We start from the raw sequence: 21,147 nt of genomic DNA, 5'->3' as shown, positions 1-21,147 counted from the left end.
ATATATATATATATATACATATATATATATATACATATATATATATATATATATATATATATATATATATATATATATATATATATATATATATATATATATATATATATATATATATCAGTGATTTGATTATAAAAGTGAATGTTATAATTCTATTTCCTTGGAGCGAGTTAAATTTATTTATTTCAGGTAGCAGTTCCGTTAATTAGTGAATCTACTAAAATTTTGGAGTTAATTTGGAAATTTCAATTAAGCTCTATTTTTCATTGAGAATTTTACTTTACATAAGTACCTTATATATTTAAATACTTTTGTAGGTGAATATATATATTTTTTTCATAATAGTTATAAAAAGTTTTTTACGTTATTAAAATACCTGATTTTATCAGGAACTCTATTTATTAAACACAAATATTATTTTATTAATAGTATTAACTATTTTTTGTTATCGTAAATATTGTTGTTTTGAAAAATATATGGTTTTACGTTATATTGTAAATATTTATAGTTAGTTTAATTGTTATGGACAACTCTGTTTTGCTTATACACGTTTACAATCAAGATCGTTCGAAAAAAAAAATTAATTCCATACAAACCTGAACAAGGTGTTGACGAGCTTTTGTCAACAGGTAATACTCTATACTATTGACAAAGTGCAGCAGCCTAAAACTGATTTTTTATCACTATTGAAAACAGTAAATACTAACTGTATTTTGAAACTAACTAAAATAATATCTCCAGCAACAATTAGCCTATACTATATTGTTTATTTATTACTATTGTTTTGCGGTAGAAAGAGGTTTAAGAGGTTATCAATTTCAGCTTTTTAAGGTCCATGCCAGACTGTATTTTTCCAGTGAAAGTAGTTAACTCTAAATAATTAAATCAGTTTAAATCTTGTATTTCTTTTTTAAGAGTAAATAGGGATAAAAACAACAAAAGCTTTAGCCTGTATTATTATCTCCAGTGGCAATTGTTGTTGACTTATTAGTTAAAATATATTATAACAACTTCACTCAGCAGTCTGCATTATATTCAATTAGATGTATATTTTGAGAACGCAGTGACAGTGATTCTAGACATTGAATTGTTACCTGTGCCAAAAGTCCTTTGGGTCTGTTAATATAATGTTGTGGCACCTAAAACGTTTGCACACAGTTTCTCCCCATACTGATGTTCGATGTGGGCAAGGCGACTGTCCTAAAATATGTTCAAGTTTTCGTAATTTGAGAATACATATTGCAAAACATCATCAGGAATTATATGTAGGTGATTTTGCATCTGTACCATTCTCCTCTAGTCAATGTGATGATTGTGAAACAAGTGAAATCCAAATACATGAAAAAACTATGGCTGATGTAGATTGTGATAATGTAAATGATTTAGTTTTTGCTGATGAAATAAGTATACAGGAAAGCATGCAGGGTTCTTTTATTGCATTTATTACTAAGTTGCAAGCACATTCTAATGTTCTTTTGACAAATACCAAGTTTGTAACTAGAATCTTCAGGAGTTGCTGCAAGATTCAATGCGGTATTGACGAAAATGTTTTCTGTGTACAAAATCTTTATAAAGATCTTGAAACAATGTCTACTTCTGTTGACAAAGTTGATACAGAACATAAACAGCTTGCTTATTTAAAGCAGCAGCAGTTGTACATTGAGCCTCAACCCGTATCTCTAGGAGTCAGGAAAGAGAGTCGTAAGTCAGTTTTATCAGGCAATCGAGAAATGAAGAGTGTTGTAGATACTGCTCAATATGTTCCAATTGAAGTTTTATTAGCACGTATTATCATTGAATGCAAAAATACTTCTTTAAGTTTAAATTGTAATAGCCATGCCAGCAATGATGGAAACATTACAAATTACTTTGATACTAACACATACAAGAAACATCCTTTTTTCTCTAAATTTCCTGACGCTTTAGTTTTACATTTGTACATCGATGGATTTGAAACTACAAATCCACTTGATCCACATATACAGATACATAAAATGGAAGGTCTGTACATGATGGTGCGAAATTTACCTTCCAAGCTACTTTTAAAGGAAAGTTCTATTTTTCTTGTGGGTATGTGGTATGCCCAAGATGCTAAAGATAAAGCACTTACATATGATATTATTCTTGCTCCCCTAGTAAACACATTAATGAAAATAGAATCGGATGACGCATAGATGTATCTGTGTGTAATCAAACAATAAAAGTAAGAGCAGCATTAGCACTTTTCTCAGCTGATAATTTGGGGTACCATTCATTATTTGGCTTCTTAGAAAACTTCAATGTGCGCAAGTTCTGTAGATTGTGTGAGGCAACTAAAGATGAGAATCAAACAAAATTTTATGAGACTGATTATGTTAAACGCACTAAAGAGTCATATGATGAGTTGGTTAATTCATTAGGTCAACTTGGTTATAAAGAGTCTCATACCGGTATTAAACATGGATGCATTTTTAACAAATTAAAGTACTTTCATGTGACGGAGAATTTTGCGGTGGATGCAATGCATGATCTATTGGAAGGCATTATTCCTATTGAATTAAGTGATATTTTAGGCAAACTAAGTGATGGTGAATACATATCTCTAAACGAGTTTAATTTGTTATTGACAAAATTTAGTTTTGGTTCTTCAGATGTCAATAGTCATCCCACAACTTTTTCATCTTTGACACATTTAAAAATGACTGCTTCTGAATGTTGGTGTCTAATGCGAAATCTGCCGTTTATAATAGGACACAATGTCCCACGCAACGAACCTCATTGGAATTTACTTTTATTGCTCATGGAAATTGTAGATATTGTTTTATCTCCATGGGTTAATGATGGTTTAGCAAGTTATTTGTCACATTTAATAGGTGAAAATCATCAAACTTATCTCAATTTATTTCCTGAAAAGCGCTTAACACCCAAGCATCACTATTTAGTGCATTATCCTACAGCGCTCATAAGATGTGGTCCACCGTGTAGAAATTGGTGCATGCGATTTGAATCTCGGCATAACTTTTTTAAACAAATTTCAAGAGGTTCTCATTGTTTCAAAAACATAGCGTATTCATTAGCAAAGCGATCTCAAATTGCACTAGCAAATGCTTTTCTTGCTCACTCTCTGTTCAGCAGTCACACTGTTATTGGGACAATGAAGGAGAAGATTGTATGCCAAATTGAACCATGTGACGTTTGCCAGTTTATGTGCAATAATTTTCTGTTATCCAAAACAGAAACAGTTCATGTTCTCAATGGATTGAGGTTGGTCATTACAGAATTGAAAAAAAAAGTGTAGATGTGTGTGGTTTCTGTAATGGTATACCCGAGTTTGGTTACGTCGAATGCATTGTTTACCTTGGTAATATTGCATTTATGTTGTAAAGGCGGCTTACTGTTAACTACTGCGATAACCATTTTCATGGTTATGCAATTGACTACAATTCCTGCTCAAAGCTTTTTAGCACTCAAGTTGAAGAGTTGAAAGATCATATTCCATTAAACATTCATACCATCTTTTATAAGGGTCAAAAATTAAAACTTGTTAGTCCCAGATATGTAATCTTTTAGTCAGCTATTTTTCTTTGTGCTATATATTTTCTTTTTTCTTTACATTAGCTGTTAAATCATGCTGACAATCAATTTTCTCATTTTTGTGCTTATGCAAATTATTTTGTGTTATTTTGTCAGCATATTAAAAAATATATAATGGAGATTTAAATCCAAATTTAAATAATCTTAATACAAAGGAAGATAGTGTACACTATCAATTTGAGCCTTTTAAGCATTAAAAAAAACTATTCATTCGTACTTTTTTTACCAAATTCATAAGGAATTACAATTTCGGCGATAATGAGTCAACACTAAAAAAAGCTTTTCTTGCATAACAGTAAATGTAAATTACACTTATATTATTGTGTTTATTATTTTTCATTCTTCTACTATGACATCTTTTAATATATTCAGAATCCACGATTCTGAATATATTTTCCTTTAAGTTATTTTGATTAGTTACATACTTTTACCTTTCTTAATACGAAAATTTAGGCGCCATAAAATTCTCTCAATAATTTATTATGCTAAAGAACAATAGTAATAATTGTAATATGTCATTATTGACAATAAAAACATATCTAAAACAAAACAGCCAGGAAAGACTATACACAGCAAGAAGTAGACTAATTACAGCTGATCAGAGATTAAATGATTGAAATTAATTTTGGTTAAACTTTTCTGACATTTCTGTTTTACAAATTTAATTCGTTATGTACTAATAGGCTAATAGCTGCATTTTGTCTTAGTATGTCGGAAATTTGACATTGGTGCAGATAGCAGTCTAAAGTTTGTGTTGGATAGTGATGGATGTGAAATTGATCCTGATGATTTTCCAATAGTTTTAAGGTCTAATATGTCGGTGGTTATACTCAAACCAAGCGAATGTTGGAAAGAGGTATTGTTTTGTATTTCATGGGACTGTGTACAAACATAATAATTTATGAGTATATTAATGTATGCTGGACAAAAAATGCAATGGCTCTGCAAAATCATAAATTGTTGTGCACTTTTACAACAATTTTGTGAATTGTTTTAATTTTACCATTGTTTGTCTAGAAAGTACAAGAATGTCAATCCATAACAAAGGACACATTATTGTCAAGAACTAATGTCAGCAATGAAGGTAGCAATATTTCGCAAGTGACTACTCCTACTACTCCATCTAGTGAGGCTAGTAACAGAGACATAACTGGTATCAATGAAAATACTCCTACTTTTTCTGCATCAGGCATATTATCCAATCAAATGTCTCTGGAGTCATTCTTGTTACAGCATACAAAAACTAAACACCACATGATAAAATTGAAAACTGGAACCTATGGAATATCTGAAAGGCAAGCTATAACATATGTGACTGCTGCTAAAGTTATCGATTGTTACGGGAATTACCCGCCGAAAGATAAAATGAAAATGGTTAGCATATTTCTTGCCGGGATTACAGGTCTCAAACCGGAAGATTTCTTTGAACCAAAATCTCACAAGGGTTTTTTAGCTAAGTGCATTGAAAATGCACGCGCTAAACTTAGCAGCAATGAGAAACGATAGACGTGGACTCCAAAAGAGGAAAGGGGTAAAGCTAGACAGACTTTGCAACAAAGTACTGCACCACTGTCTGATGCACTCTCTAGGAATTCATTGATAACTACAGTTCTACAAAATGATGAGTTTATTTTCAAAGGTTGCTGTCGAGAATTGGAGGAGTGTGAATTCTGTGAAGGTTATTAGTATAATGTACTTAATTCAAAAATATGTTTTCTTTTTTTATGTGTTTTTAAATAACTGTTTAACTAATGAATATTGTGTAAACGCATTCAAGTAGATTTGATTTTTTTTTAATATTATTTAGTACTACACATTGTGTTGTGTAAAACATAAAATTTAGCTTTGATTTACAGGTATAACAGGTGATGATTTAAAAATAGAAATGATCAAATTAGCCACATTGTCGGTATCAGTTTTTGGTGAAGACCTTTTACTATCAGCCAAGAAAACGTTCTGCTACAGACGGAAAAAGATCGAAGAATGTCATCCATCATATTTAGAATGTGTACATCAAATACCATGTTACTTGTCTATGCCACAAATGGGTAATATTTTGTAAATAGATATTGAAAAGTAAATAAAACGGTTTTCAGTTTATAAAATTATATTCACGTAATTATTTGTGTTTTTTCTTATTAGTGAGCTTATGATGTACAGATTTATTTAATGTTTAGCTGCTGCAAGATTTTCGTCGTATGTATCCTGATGCAGCTGATCGCTTTGTTGTGTGTATGGAAAATTGGATATCCTCTGTGCTACTTTATTGTTCCAAATCAACAGTTGAATACCTTCAAAAATGCAACACAGAGGGAGTGATTGGAGGATACAGTAAGTTAATATAAAAGTGGTATGAGTAGTGTTTTATGTTAATTTGAGGTTGACTGTTATTAATAAAGATAAATTGCTCATCATTACAGTGAAATTAATCGACTTATTGCATTTTTTATAGATGGAAAGACTATTGCTACTGTGAAAGCATTGCTATACCTGTTGCCGATGACAGGAAAAAAGCGCCTGACGGCAAAGGAGTCGTTTGATTTGCTGATCGCATATGGGACGGTGAAAAACAATGCATCCAAAATGGATGCATTGTTTTTCATTTTTAAAAAATGTCTTATGTATTTCTGCAATATTTTAATTTGTTGCTCTTTTTCTCTTTTACTAAATAAATCTACAAATTGTCACATAAGAATTATAGTGTTCTATGTGACATTTTCTGGGATTATCTTTTTCCTAATATTCCAGGAATTCCGGAAAATTTTTCTCATTTTTTTTCTGGTTATTTAAAAAGTTTGCCGTAAATACAAATTTAAGTACCGTATTTTTAGATGCTCTTCCTTCATTATTGACAATATTTGAAATTTATTATTATGCCTATAAGAGCTATGAGTGGTTCTTAAAAAATACAACTTTAAAATAATGTTTAAATAAAAGGATTTGATATAATATTTGATATTATTGATATAATATTTGATATTATATATTAAGGGAAATTTTTTTGAAAATTAAGAGGAAATTAAGGGGAAAATCATTATGGATTTTTTCCGGATATTTTCCGCAAACAATTTTCCGGATTTTTAAAATATGACCTGGATGATCTATTTTTCTATGTTGTGAAAATTTAACTATCGATTTTTTATTGTTATAATGTTTCATTATATTTATAAATAATACGTCGTTTTTGTTATTTATCTTTCATAATTAAGCTGTTAATATGATTTATATAATTTTTAATTGTTTTTTTTTAATTATACATTATTAATTAAACATTTTTATTAATAAATTATAACATAAAAAAAGCAGATAGTACCCTATAATTCTCATGCGACGAATTTTCTTATTAAGTTTTTATTTTGTCAAGTTAACGCTAACTTTGCACTAACTTAAATTAGTATTAATAGCACAAATTGTGAATATTTTAAATTTGTATATAATTGGAAATATCATAGTTTGCAATACATGTACTAATTGTTTATGTTTAGCCTGGCACTGGCAATTCTATAGATGTTCCACAAAACCTGGCTCATCCAAAGCTATACCTATAGTATTCCTTGAACGATGAAGACAAGATCACTGGGAGAATTGTGTGCGACGGAAAAGTTTGCTTGGCTGGATGTTCAATGGTGGAATGCTTGGATTACATGTTTAAGTTGTTTTGGATATTCAATTTGGAGTATCCTAGCGATTTAGAGATGTTTTTTAAATTTTTGCAATTTATAATATATAAGTTAACTTTTGGCAAAGAAAGAATGGTTGGGACTATCAATAGTGTAGCTCGTCTTTTTCAACTGTAGCAATACTAACTAGTGATCAGCACTGAAGGTGTATGAAATTTGCTTTGTATGGTTAACAGTAGAGTATAGTTATAACTAAAGAGTATAGAGTAGAGTATAGTTATATTCAACTATAGTTGAATATAAGTGCCAACAAAGTTGTACAATTGCTTCAGTTTTTTTCATTTTGTGTACTCATCATGCTGCAGTTATTACTTTTTATTGTATTTACTTGAATATTTAGTTGTTTAAGTTGCTTTATAAAATTCAGTGTATATGCTGCATTTATTACATTGTATTTACATTAATATTTGGTTATACAAGTGGTTTTGTGTGCTCTTGTTACAGTTATTACATTGTATCAACTTGAATATTTAGCAGTGTAAACAATTTTCTTATTTTCCTGCATTTTTTTATTTGAGCATCTTTAAAATACTTTTTTAATAGTTATTGAACTTCTTGTGTTGGAATTTATTGGTAGCTTTTGCTTTGTATAATCAAAATATTATTCCAATTCTGGTGTTAAAATAGCAATGTATAATTATTGTATTTTCAGTTTTAGATGCGATGTATTAAATTATGTTACTATTTAACTTTTTAAAACTATATTTCTTTATTTAGCAACTTAATGCTAGTTTAGTAACTTTTACAAAATAAATGTTCACTATTTAATAAGTTGAGTATTATTTAATGTTTGAAGTAGTTTATGCAGCTTGATTGTTGGAGTATCAGTTGTACGTATCTACAAGATCATTGTATATAAAGGAGTTAAGTTAAACAGTTAATATAGTTAAATAGTTAAGTTTAAACTGAACTTAGATTTTCAGGTTTCTGTGCTATTACTTTATGCTGTGCTAAATTTAAAATTGCGTTTAAATTTTTTTTAATATTTGTTTTGTATGCAGCTTGACTGTTGGAGTATCAGTTGTACGTATCCACAAGATAATTTTATATAAAGGAGTTAAGTTTAAACTAAACTTCGGTTTTCAGGTTTGTAATGCTTTTAATTTTTGCTGTATAATGATTAAAATTGCATTTAACGCTTTACATTCTACTTATTAATATTACAATAAATTAAATTTTTTTGTATTGAAATAGGTAATATTTTAAAACAAAAGGTAATAGGTAATATATATGGAAATTTTTAATTTAGCCAAGTACCCCTAATTTTTATTTTTCATAGATGCTCAGGTTACGGCAAAGGCCACGCGGTTAACCGAACCGAACCGTTCTTTCGGTTAAAATCGAACTATTTCGATTTTAACCGGTTGATTATTTAAAAATATTTTAAATAATCAACCGAACTGAACCGAAACCGAAAAAAGCTGAAAAACCTATATAAAAATTTTAAAAATTATAAAACTTAATTTTATATTTTTTTAATAAACTTTATTTATGAAAGTTTAGTATTATTAAACCACAGAAAAAAAATAAGTCAAAAAGATGAGATTGTAAGCATAACTCCAAAATAGTCGTAAACAGTTGCCGCAAAACTATATCAAATGTTGCGGACCAAGAAGATTATTGGCTATTAACAGTTTTTGATACCATTGTACTGTAACATGTGAGTAAATTGAACTTTTTTTCTAAACTGTTGTAATTTTTTATTTTACTTAAAAATTAAAATATATTGTATAATATTTTTATTATAAGAACGTTGCTTTTTAATTTAGATAAATAATAAAACAAATAAGTTTTACTGTTTAACATATATTTATTTTTCATAATAGCTTGACAAACATACAAACAATTGTAAACTTTAAATTTGAATAAGCCTTTAATTAAATTTATTTGTGAATATACTTTAAATATAATTTGTGATTTACTTTGTCTTTAATCTAACTTTAACAATTTCTAATCTTATACTACTTGTTATCAACTTAGTTATCTGTTACTTGACCAAAACAAATATGTATATATGTTTATTTTATTTAATTTTTTTTTAGTCCGGTCATACAAGCAATTTATACTTTATTGAAATTGAAGATGCCGAAAGAAAGTGGTATTTGGCAATTCTTTGAAAAGCTGAATAAATTTGAAGCTAAATGTAAAATTTGCTTTAAATCTTACAAAATAAACTGTGGCAGTACTTCAACAATAACCAGCCATGTTAAAACCAAACATGAAACATCTTGGAAGGAACATCTTTTAAAAACCATAGAGGCACCTAATAAACGAAAGTTTGATATAAAAAAAGACGACAAAACAACAACAATTGAAAGTAGTATATTAAAAAATCAAAAATATGGGTTAAATGATCCAAAGCAATTAAAGTTTGACTTAGATTTAACAAAGTTTGTCTGCACTCTAGGTCTACCTGTTGAACTTTTGGATAATAAAGGATCTCAAGAATTTGTCGATGAAGTAAATAATAAATTTACTGTCAAATCTGCATCAACATTTAGAAGTCATAAACTTCCAATGTTGTATGACAAAGTTAAGGAAGGGTTACAACTAGAATTTGTCAAAGATTTTCCAAATGTGACTGGAGTTAGTTTTACAACAGATCTCTGGACAAGTCAAAACAATGATTCCTTCATGAGTCTTACAATTCACTACATTAATTCAGATTTTAATTTATTGAGTTTTCTCATTGCTTGCACACCATTTACTGGTAGACACACTGGGGTAGCAATCGCAGTAAACCTGGATACTTTTATTGCTAATTTGAACTTAAATGAAGAAATGCACAGAGCCTGCGTTAATGACAATGGCAGCAACATTGTTTTAGCTGCTAAAGAAAGTGATGAAATTAACTCAGAGTTGCGCTGCAACGATCACACAATCCAGCTAGTTATTCTTAAAGCAATTAAAAATTCAATTGAACCTTCAAAAGCAATTAAAAACTGCACAGATTTAGCATCTCACGCACATAGAAGTTATCTCTCTACTGCTAAGCTTCAAGGTGCATGCGAAGAACTTGGAATTAAGGCCAAGAAATTGATTGTTGCGTGTACAACACGATGGAATTCTGAGTACATGTGCATAAAGTCAGTCCTTCAACTCAAAGAAGCGATCAAAATACTTGCAAAATCAAATGAAGAATTTGAAAGGTCATGCCCCTCAGATGATCAATGGAAGACATTAGAATACAGCATGCCGTTTCTTGAAAAAATTTACAACATTTCAGTAGGTTTATCAGCTGATAAAAGTCCAACAATCCAAGATGTAATACCTGAATTATATTCCTTGCACCAAGAACTACTTGCCCAGCAAAATCACAAAGACAAAGCAACAAGAATTTTTATAAAAATGCTGATAAGTGAACTACAGGAAAGATATCCTCTCAATGGTGCTGAGCAGCTGATTAATTGTTATGCTAATTTTTTAGATCCGCGTTACAAAGGCCTGCATTTAATTGAATATAAAAAAATTGATGATATAAAAGAAGAATTATTGACGCAGGAAACAGCAATAAAAAAAATACTAAAGTTAATCACCACGAGTTGCTTAAAAAAAGACTAAAACAAGATATTTCAGCACGCAGCGCTTCGACGACAACTAAATTGAGTTTAGAAATAGAGCATTATTTAGGAGCCGAAACAGCAGACGAAAAAACAAATGTTTTAGAATGGTGGAAAATAATGAAGTTACAGTACCCAATTCTATCTGATTATGCACAAAAATACCTATGTATAACAGCAACTTCTGCAACATCAGAGAATGTTTTTTCAACTGCCGGTAATGTCGTAACCGCCAGAAGAACCACATTGGCCATTGAAAATGTCGAGAAAATTGTTTACATAAAAGAAAACATTAAAAAAAAAAAAAATTAATTTATAATTGGATATTTTTAAAAAAATTATATTTTAAAGTTGTAAAATATATATATAAATAATTATCTTTAAAACCATATTTTGTTTTTAATCGAACCGAACCAAACCGAACCGAATTTTGTTTTAAACCGAACCGGAAAAAAACCGAACCGATGGGTTTAAGTTTAAAATCGAATTTAAAAAAAAACCGAACCGAAAAAAACCTTAACCGCGTGGCCTTAGTTACGGCTGCTATTAAAGCATTGATCTTTTTGTTACTGATGACTGGAAAAAAATGGTTAACAGCAAAAGAATTTAAACAGTACAAAATTGAACTATTAACTTTTGTTATAAAAGTTTTGTTATATAGTGTAGATTCACTTTTTAAACTGAACTAACAAATTTTGTTGTCCTGTATATATATATTTATTATTGTTTAAAATGTAATTATGCCAATCTTAAGTTGTGATCTCGACATTTGTAAATTTTTACTGTGTACTATTTGTAGATTACAGTTATTAATATGTATATGTACTTTGTTGTTGTTTTTATCGATTATACGTTTTTCGAAAATAGATTTAAACTTACAATAATAATTACAGTAAGGAAGTTTAACTCTAAATGCTGTCTTAAAATAAAGAAATCTTTTTTTCAGTCTTAATCTTACCGAAAAAATATCACGTAAAATAATCAAATTTTGCCTTGAATGATTTTTTTACTATTTTAAGAAAATTATTACTTATGGATTTCCTTATTTTAAGGGAAATAGTTTTAAGGAAAGAAATTTCCTTAAAAACAATTTTCCTTAGTTTAAGGAAATCTTTACCAGTGCTGTTTTTAGGGGATTATTTCCTTAGTTTTTCCCTTAAAAATAAGGAAAGAATTTTCCTTAAAAACTAATTTCCTTAGTTTAAGGAAATCTTTACCAGTGCTGATTTCAGGGGATTATTTCCTTAATTTTTCCCTTAAAAATAAGGAAAGATTTTTTTTGAGTGTATATGAAAAATTATTGACGGCCTACTATAACAAACTCCATTGTCGATTACAACTATTGCAACCGATTTTTTTTTTTTAACATCTTTGCTTCCAACAAAGCTACAAGCAACCACTAATTAAAGTTGGAAATAATGGAATAGAAAAGATGAAGATTGAAGAGCAAGATAACGATTGAAAGACAACTTAAAGGATTGCAAATTATATGAATCAGGGAAGTAAGATGAACGAAGCAAATTCCAAAGAACTGATGATCTAGGAAAAAAACTAGACGAATAAGAGATTTTGGAGCACATAGGAACAGTCACAGAAAAAGGATGAGACTTAATTGAATGACAAGTAACACGAGAATAAATTTTAGCAGATGGCACAAGAGACGCTAGCTCTTTAGAGCAGTGCCTATTATAGTACTTGTAGAAAAAAGAAAGAGAAGCAACATTACGACAATATGATGATGGTTGGAGGTTGGCTGCAAGAGCAGGTCCAACTATGTTTACAATGTGTTTATGCACTTTATCTAAAAGCGAAAGGGCATCATAAGAAAATCCGCCCCAGATATGGCTACTGTATCCCATACAAGGACAGATTTGAGATTTATAGAGATAAAGAATAGAATCCGAAGTAAGAAAGTGTCGTGCTCGATAAAAAGATGCAACCTTAGCTGATGCTAATTTTGCAACAGATTTGATATATGGTTTCCAAGTAAGAGTTTATCCTTGAAGATAAAAGGTAGATAACTCATCCAGTACATCACCGTTCATAAATATAGGAAGATCTAAATTATTGCGATAAGGATTGGCTGAAAAAAGTTGAGTTTTATCTAAATTCAAGTTCACCAGCCACTGTGACCCCCATGCTGTTGCAGCAGTGAGATCCTTTTCAAGCTCAAATGCCCCCTCCAAGCAATCAGAGGGTGTTGGCTTCTTATCACGACAAGAATAAATGGTAGTATCATCAGCAAACAATGGCACCTCAGATGTAAGAATATCTGGAAGATCGTTAATGTAAATTAAAAAGAGTATAGGGCCAAGGATAGAACCTTGAGGAACCCCTGAAGTGAGGATAACTTTTATGCTACAATTGGAAAGGAAGAATTCAATAACCTTAAAGATGTTACCAGATACACCGTAAGAAGAAAGCTTTTGGAGAAGACCAATATGCCAAACTTTATCAAAAGCTTTAGAAATGTCAAGAGCGATGGCCTTAACCTCTCCACCTTTATCTAATGCACGATAAAACTTTTTGGTTATTACTGTTAGCAAATCAGCTGTAGAATGAGAAGATTGAAATCCATATTGATGATCAGAAAGTAAGTTACTAGATTCAAAATGAGAAATTAAGTGTTTGTTAATTAAAGACTTAAAAACCTTCCTTATGATAAGAAGAAGACTAATGGGATGGAAGTTAGACGAATCAGATCGCTCCCCAAAACTTTTTATAATAGGGATTACAGATGCCGCTTTCCGACAGGCTGGAAAACATGACTCTGATAGGCACTTGTTGAATAGTTTTGAAAGTATAGACGACAGCTCCGGAGAACACTTCTGCAAGACCATAACAGATATGTTGTCCGGGTCACAAGCAGTAGAAAAGTCTGAGCAGGAAACCACTTTAGATACAGATGCTGGAGTGATATGAATGTCAAGCAATGGATCAACCTGTTTGTTGGCAATATCAGGTAGAACATAACTAGTGGAATCAAGGGATGAGATTGATGAAAAGTTCTTAGCAAATAATTCAGCTTTGTCTTTAGGTGAGGTGATTAAGCCTGAATCACGCAAGAGAGGTAGAATTAAAGATTTGCCCTTTTTATTGATACTATTAAAGATTCTCCAGAATTCACGAGAGCCTAAATTTTGAGATGAAAAACGAGATTTCATGACCTTAGAATAGCGTGCTTTGGCGTGTGACAAAACCTTTTTACAATGGTTTGTAGCAGTAATAAACAGTCTGTTTTCTAAAGAATAACTTTGCTGATGGATATGAAAGTAACGGTTTCGACTGGCAATCGCAGCAGCACAATGTGAGGAAAACCATGGAGTGAGGCTTGACCTGGAATCATCGAGAGGGAATAAAAGATTCCATGCCTGCCTGAATCCGCATAGTTATGTAAGAAGCGCATTTATCGATAGAAAGATTAAAGATTTCTACCCAAAGGCCATCACGAAGAAATTACGGAGAGAGTCCCAGTCAGCTTTAAGGTAGTTGTAAGAGGTACGATGATAGGGGGATTCAGACAATAAAGAAGTATGAGATATTGGTTTTAGAGAGATCAAACTCAGAAGCACCTAAAAGTGAATGTGGCGAAACTGAGCACTGACTAGGATCAGAAACAAGACATAAGTCAAGTAGAGAGGAAAATGATTCAGGTTGTCTAAAAAGCGAGATGCAAAGTTGACTATTTAAGTTAGGAATTGAGAAAGGCAAACGTTGTGGGTTTTAATGCCTGCAGAATCACTGACACTAGAGCCAAGCAATTCAGTATGATAAGCATTAAAGTCACCGACAATAACAATATAGGCTGAAGAATAAAGAGAGAGGGCTTGGTCAATATTATCAGAAATAGCATCAAAAAGAGTGCAGTCTTGAGATGAAGGAGAGCAATATAGAACAAAGAGAAAGACGATAGAGTAAAGTGTTTCTAAACAAAAGCACATGAAAGAATAGTCTGTGGATTCAAACCAAGTTTCACGACAAATGGGTGAATTCTTACGAATGTAAATGCTCATGCCAAGTATGTGACTATTGGAGTCTTTACGGATAACCATCAACACTAAGATCGCAAGATGAGGGAGCTGAACTCAAATTAGTCTCACAAAGAGCAAGTAGGTCTAATGAACTTTGCAAGAAGTTAGACTCAACAGAAGAAAAGTTACTGCAAAGACCACGAATATTAGTAAATGATAAGATTAGAAAACTTAGCGATGATGATGGTTTTTTGTGTTTTATTGATTTTAGAACTTTATTCATTTTTAAATTTGTTAAAGAGCTTGACTCAAAGCATAGATAGTACTCAGAACACTGTTTAATAGCCCAAGCAATTGCCTCATTACTTATAATAAACCCTAAGCCGTAACAAAGGGCTCCAAATGTGGCCTTGGCAATGCACACCAAAAGTTTATACAGGGACACGACCCATGTGCAACATGGCACTGCTAATACTTTGATATTTTTTAGCTGTTTATGGAATCAGCCTCTCTGAGAGCTACCACAGAGTTTGGGAAACCTGATTACTAGCCGGCCTCAGAACCATGAAACTGAGTTTTAGAGTTGTACCCTCATTAGGAGATAATAGAATGAGTTGCCTAGTCATAAAAATAGAGACACAAGCAAAACCCATGCATTGAGTCAAGAAGATCCAGCATTCAACATCCTAAACTGGAAACAATGTATCAAAAATATATCTGTGCCAGCTTATGAATCTGTTTACCCCTTAAGTAAAAATTAGTTGTTAATTAAAAATCTATCTGTGCCAGATACAATCTGTTTACCCCTTAAGTCTTTGCCTAAGAGATCTTCTACAAGACAGAAGGCAGATATATTTAACATCTGCCCAAGATGAGTATTTTATCGAGACACCATCTCTAGTCTTCACTCAACCAAGAGCCCTAATGCAGGGGGTGTTTTAAGTCGGAGTTGGCATCACCTAGCCTATGCCTAAAAAGGCGTATCCTACAAGGCAGTAAGACATGAAGCAGATTTTACTGGGTTACATGTTACCAGTTGCAGGATAACCTGATCTGACAGACAGATTGAAACTGAGTTATATGCTCATTTAAGTTAGTTTTTTGAAGTGTCGCAATCTTGTTCTTATTAGTATCATTATTATAAAGGAAACCTTGATGTTTTAATTTATTTTAAAGATGTATTAAAGTTCGTTAATTTGAATTAATTAATGAAATTTATTTGAATAACGCTGGTTGCTTTTTTTTATCATTATTATTATCTTCACGATGATAATTCGTTAATAAAAGAAACTTAAGTTTAAGACAGACTGTAACACAGTTTTAAGGGTTTGTTATTGGCAAGTATGAGAAAAATGAAGAAACTTGATTTAAGTCTTTTATTCAAAATGTTAATCTAGGCTCCAAAACTTTTTTTTTTATTAAATAATTCACTTTCCTTTAATGGTGACTAAACAAAGCTACTTGATAATTAAAATGAAATAACGATTATTTTATTATCTTTTGTTTCCAGACATTCCGCCATTGAGTCGCTGAGAGAAAAAACAGCATTCTTTTTTTTACAAGGATGTAATACTGGTTTGTTGCAAGCTGTATTAAATAAGTGTACAGAAGCTTTTAAACTAAGTCTTAATTATAAAAAAAATCCATTACCTACGTTATTAACGAAAAAGGAATTGCAAATCATTTAACTTTTCTACTTAATTATTAATTTATTATATTACGATTTATATAAACAATTATACTATGTTAAATATTAAAACTTTATTAAATATAGTTACTATTTCAAACACAATGCGTTTCAAAGCATCGACACGAATGATTACTAACGCGTTTCCTTCTATGATTTCTATCCAAGATGATGGCTATTTTCCACATTTAAAATTTTTTTCTTTTCTTTTTTTTCACAGTGACCGCATAGATATTTTATAAAAAAACTTTTCTAAGTTATGCTAAAACTTGATGTTTATGAAACAAAACGTATATTAACGTCAATTACAATAAATAAGTGACTAAACAAATATGTAACTGGAAAACAAATATTCAATTAATAAAACAAATATATAAAATTCACGGAAGAAATACTTTAAAAAATAGTCAAAATAGTAAAAGGTAAAAAACAAAAATCTCTTGGAAAATTAACCAAAAGAAAAAAAAAAAGAAACTTTAAGAGGTTAGAAATATATCACATTCAAATAAAAAGTAATAACAGAAAAGTAGAAAAAGCAATAACAGAAAAGTGAAAAAAATAATAACAGAAAAGTGGAAAAAGTAATAACAGAAAAGTAGAAAAAGCAATAACAGAAAAGTGAAAAAAATAATAACAGAAAAGTGGAAAAAGTAATAACAGAAAAGTAGAAAAAGCAATACCAGAAAAGTAGAAAAAGCAATAACAGAAAAGTAGAAAAAGCAATAACAGAAAAGTGAAAAAAATAATAACAGAAAAGTGGAAAAGATAAGATGACCTACCGGTCTTATCACAGAGCACCACTAAACAGCATTTAATCAGTAAATTTGCGCCCCCATTCTTACCAATGCCGCTTATTGGACTAGAGTTGGCGTCAAACCACGAACCTTTTGGTTCTGAGCCAGAACTCTAACCACTGCGTTGCAGATGTTTAGTTAGGAAAAACTTTGGTTCGTTCTCTTTATGAATGCTTTAACAGTGTTGATATTTCCTCGTATATATACAGGGGCGCCAAAAACATTTTTTGTTCTTTGAGAGAGCTAACTTCCACACATATAGCAAACTCCAAACATTTATATGTTTATACTTAGGTCAAATAAGGATGCTTTGCAAAAAATTGCGATGAGTGGAGCTTGGGAACAAAAAAGCCCCAAAACGTGAGAGCAACAAGTTGATGAAATATTTTTTCTACTATTTTCAACAAGACTTATATTCATCGATAAACTTTAAGTTTTTTAGTGTTATCTCTCAGCGTTCAAAAACTATGTCACTATAAAAATTGCAACCTCCTCAAATTGAGGGGGGTTTAAATTTTTTATGTTCATAATTTTTGAACGCTAAAATATTTTACTATGAAATTTAAAATTTATTGATGAATATAAGTCTAGTTGAAAGTAGTACAAAAAATATTTCATCAACTTGTTGCTTTCACGTTTGGGGCAGGGGGATAAAATTTTAGAGCTTTTTGTTCCCAAACTCCAATCACCACAATTTTTTGCAAAGCATCCTTATTTGACATGAGTATAGACATATATACATATATATATATATATATATATATATATATATATATATATATATATATATATATATATATATATATATATATATATATATATATATATATATATATGTTTAGAGTTTGCTCCATGTCTGGAAGTTAGCTATCTCAAAGACCAAAAAATACTTTTGGCCCCCCTGTATATATATATATATATATATATATATATATATATATATATATATATATATATATATATATATATATATATATATATATATATATATATATATATATATATATATATATATATATATATATATGTGTATATATATATTTATATATGTATACAGTGTTGGCCATTTAATTTGGGCATTCATAAAAATTTCACTTTTTCTTGATTTTGAGTTAAAAATAACACAACCAATGCCGTGTTAGCATTCTGGAACCATGGTAATTTAATAATTTAATAATAAATAAACGTTTTGAAAAATATTAATTAATGCTAAGAAATTTAAGTTAGTTTGTTGTATGTCAGTTAAGAAGTCGCGAGGTGATTAAGTTCATATTGAAGTTGTGTTGGTGTTACGTTGAACAGTATGCAACAGAATAAACCTTTTAATGATTAGTAATAATTAATATACTGACTGACAAATTAGTAATAATTAATATACTGACTGGATTTAAGGGAAGTTTATATTTTGAAATTACTATAATATATCTGTAAATTTTTATAAATTAATAATGGGTAAATGCTCGGACATTAGTCCCGCAAAACGTCGTGAGGTTGCTACCTTATTGCAACATTCGTCTTTTAAAAATATGGATATTGCTAAAAGACTTAATGTTTCGCATCAGACTGTTGGCAGAATTAAAAAAACTTTGTTTACTGGTGGCAATATTACTGAAACTAAGAAAAGTAACTGTGCCAGACCACGCAAATCAACACCCCGTGGTGATCGAGAACTGATAAAGCTTTGTCGTGAAAACAGGCGTAGATCATCTTCTGATTTAGTCAGTGAATGGAGGAAAGCTGGAGTTGAAGTCAGTAGTAGAACGGTGAGAAGATGCCTAGTGAAACATGGATACAAGGCCTACAGGCCACAGAAAAAACCAAAGCTTACACCGGCAATATGCAAGAAGCGACTAGCTTGGGCGAAGGATCACCAGAACTGGACTGAAGATGATTGGACAAAGGTATTTATTGAATATTAATAATTGTTTTAGTAAATATTGTCCTTGTTTTCTGGTTATTATTACTTATTAGAATAAACTTTTTGCTTTTTGTTTTAAATGTAACAATTGCATTAATGTGAGCAACCTCGACATTCTGTTTAGTATTGAAAATAATTAATTTATTGATTGTTAGGAAATTGTGGTGTTCCATTAAAAGAAACTTTGTATTGTCTATGCTTAGGTCTGCTTCTCAGATGAGACAATGCAAGAAGTTTTGGGAGAAAGGACACAGTATGTTAGGAGAAAATCAACAGAAGCATATCATCCAGACTGTATTCAAGAAACTGTTAAACACCCAGAAAAGATTATGGTCTGGAGCGTGATACCTATTCATAGGACAGGGCGACTCCACATTGTAGATGGTATAATGAACCAAGAAAAATACAAAAACTTATTAGAGAGAAAGTTAATTACACAATTAGATGAATGGTATCCAGATGGCAATTGCATTTATATATGCATGATAGTGCACCTTGTCACATGGCCAAATCCATCGCTAAACTTCTTCACGAAAGGAATGTCCCAGGATTAAAATGGCCAGGAAACAGCCCAGATTGTAACCCCATTGAGGAACTGTGGAGAGTTAAAGAGGGAAGTAAATAAAACAGTTTCAACTAATAGGGCACAGTTAATTGAGAAGCTAGTTCATGTCTGGCATCATGATGAGCGTCTCAAGAAACTTGCGGATCAATATATTCGTGGAATGCCAAGACGTGTAAAGCGCTCATAGATGCCAGAGGAGGACATTCAATATATTAATTTTTTTTTAACTGGTTTATTATGTGATTTAGGATGCACTCACTAACTATTTCATTATCAGTATTTCATTTTGGTGCATTTATATATGAAAATAAATGTAATATGTAACTTTTTTGTCAATGTCCTAAATAATGGCCAACACTGTATATATATATATATATATATATATATATATATATATATATATATATATATATATATATATATATATATATATATATATATATATATATATATATATATATAATTTTAACTGTACAAATTAACTTATGTTTCTTTTCCTTTTTTTTTTGTTACCATAATTTGTTGTGGTTGTTTGCTGAGTGGGCTATGCGATTCTTTTCTAATATCAAAATATAACCCGATCACCCGCAAATGAATGCCTTCATTTTGTAATTAAGACCCCCAGGCCAAAAAATGATTGGCCTTATTTTTTACAAATGTCACCTCTCCTTTTTTATGTACTTTTAAAGTCAGATAAGAGTGCTTTCCTTTAATTTTCAGACATTAATCATAATCAATCATAACAAGGGGAGGGGTGTGTGTGTGAGATGAGGATCTGCCGTAGCGCCTGACTTAATGTGATCTTTCACAAGTTTTTATTTAAATATAAAATAAAAATCAAATAAAAGTTTAAATATAAAATCTTTTTCTCTACAAAAAAAAATTATGTTTTTTTAATGTAGGGGAACATGGGGTAAGATGACGAATGGGGCAAGATGACAACCTACAGTTATCTCTTAAGCAAAACTAAATATAACAGTTGACTTTAGCTGAAAGGGAAGTAAATTAGTTTTATTAGATTTATCAATGGTTTCTTTTTAAATATTATTTTTGTGACGAAAGTTAAGTATTAAAAAGTTTTTTCGACATTGAGAAAAAACTTTTTATCCTCGTTTTACTTGATTTATTACATCGCTACATCACCAGCTAAAGGTAAGCAAGAAATTTTTATTTAATTTGATGAAACTGGAAGCCATACAAGAAGTATTAGGCTATGATAATTTGATTATGTACTGATTCTGATTCATTTTAAAGATTGTATTAGCCTGGGGCAAGATGACGGGGGCAAGATGGCTTGTCCGTAATCTATATTAAACGGAAGTTTACTTGTACTGTTTATTATTCTTGTATTGTTCAGTAATTATTTTATTACGAAATACAATATTTGTTTGACAATAGT

At 30.5% G+C, this 21,147-nt stretch overlaps 1 protein-coding gene and 1 long non-coding RNA gene across 2 annotated transcripts; both read left to right on the top strand.

The window, feature by feature from the left end:
* The first annotated feature begins 426 nt into the window (after positions 1-426).
* LOC136082305 (uncharacterized) lies at positions 427-5,615 on the top strand. The gene is made up of 4 exons (XM_065801138.1): positions 427-629; positions 4,281-4,429; positions 4,591-5,251; positions 5,430-5,615. Exons 2-3 carry the CDS (start codon positions 4,388-4,390, stop codon positions 5,077-5,079), a joined length of 531 nt encoding a protein of 176 aa, XP_065657210.1. The 5' UTR covers positions 427-629; positions 4,281-4,387; the 3' UTR covers positions 5,080-5,251; positions 5,430-5,615.
* A 391-nt stretch (positions 5,616-6,006) lies between these two features.
* LOC136082113 (uncharacterized) lies at positions 6,007-8,251 on the top strand. Its single transcript, XR_010639401.1, has 3 exons — positions 6,007-6,135; positions 7,059-7,219; positions 8,062-8,251. It is a non-coding gene; the product is annotated as an uncharacterized LOC136082113 (long non-coding RNA).
* Positions 8,252-21,147: the final 12,896 nt, after the last annotated feature.

The sequence above is a fragment of the Hydra vulgaris genome, chromosome 07 (genome assembly GCF_038396675.1).
Source record: "Hydra vulgaris chromosome 07, alternate assembly HydraT2T_AEP".
Taxonomy (NCBI): Eukaryota; Metazoa; Cnidaria; class Hydrozoa; order Anthoathecata; family Hydridae; genus Hydra; species Hydra vulgaris.
This window is presented reverse-complemented; position numbering and strand designations above follow the sequence as displayed.

Coding starts and splice junctions, on each gene's coding strand:
- LOC136082305 (XM_065801138.1), top strand. CDS start 4,388: ATGTCGGTGGTTATACTCAAACCAAGCGAATGTTGGAAAGAG. Junction 4,430..4,590: donor CAAGCGAATGTTGGAAAGAG/GTATTGTTTTGT, acceptor TTGTTTGTCTAG/AAAGTACAAGAATGTCAATC.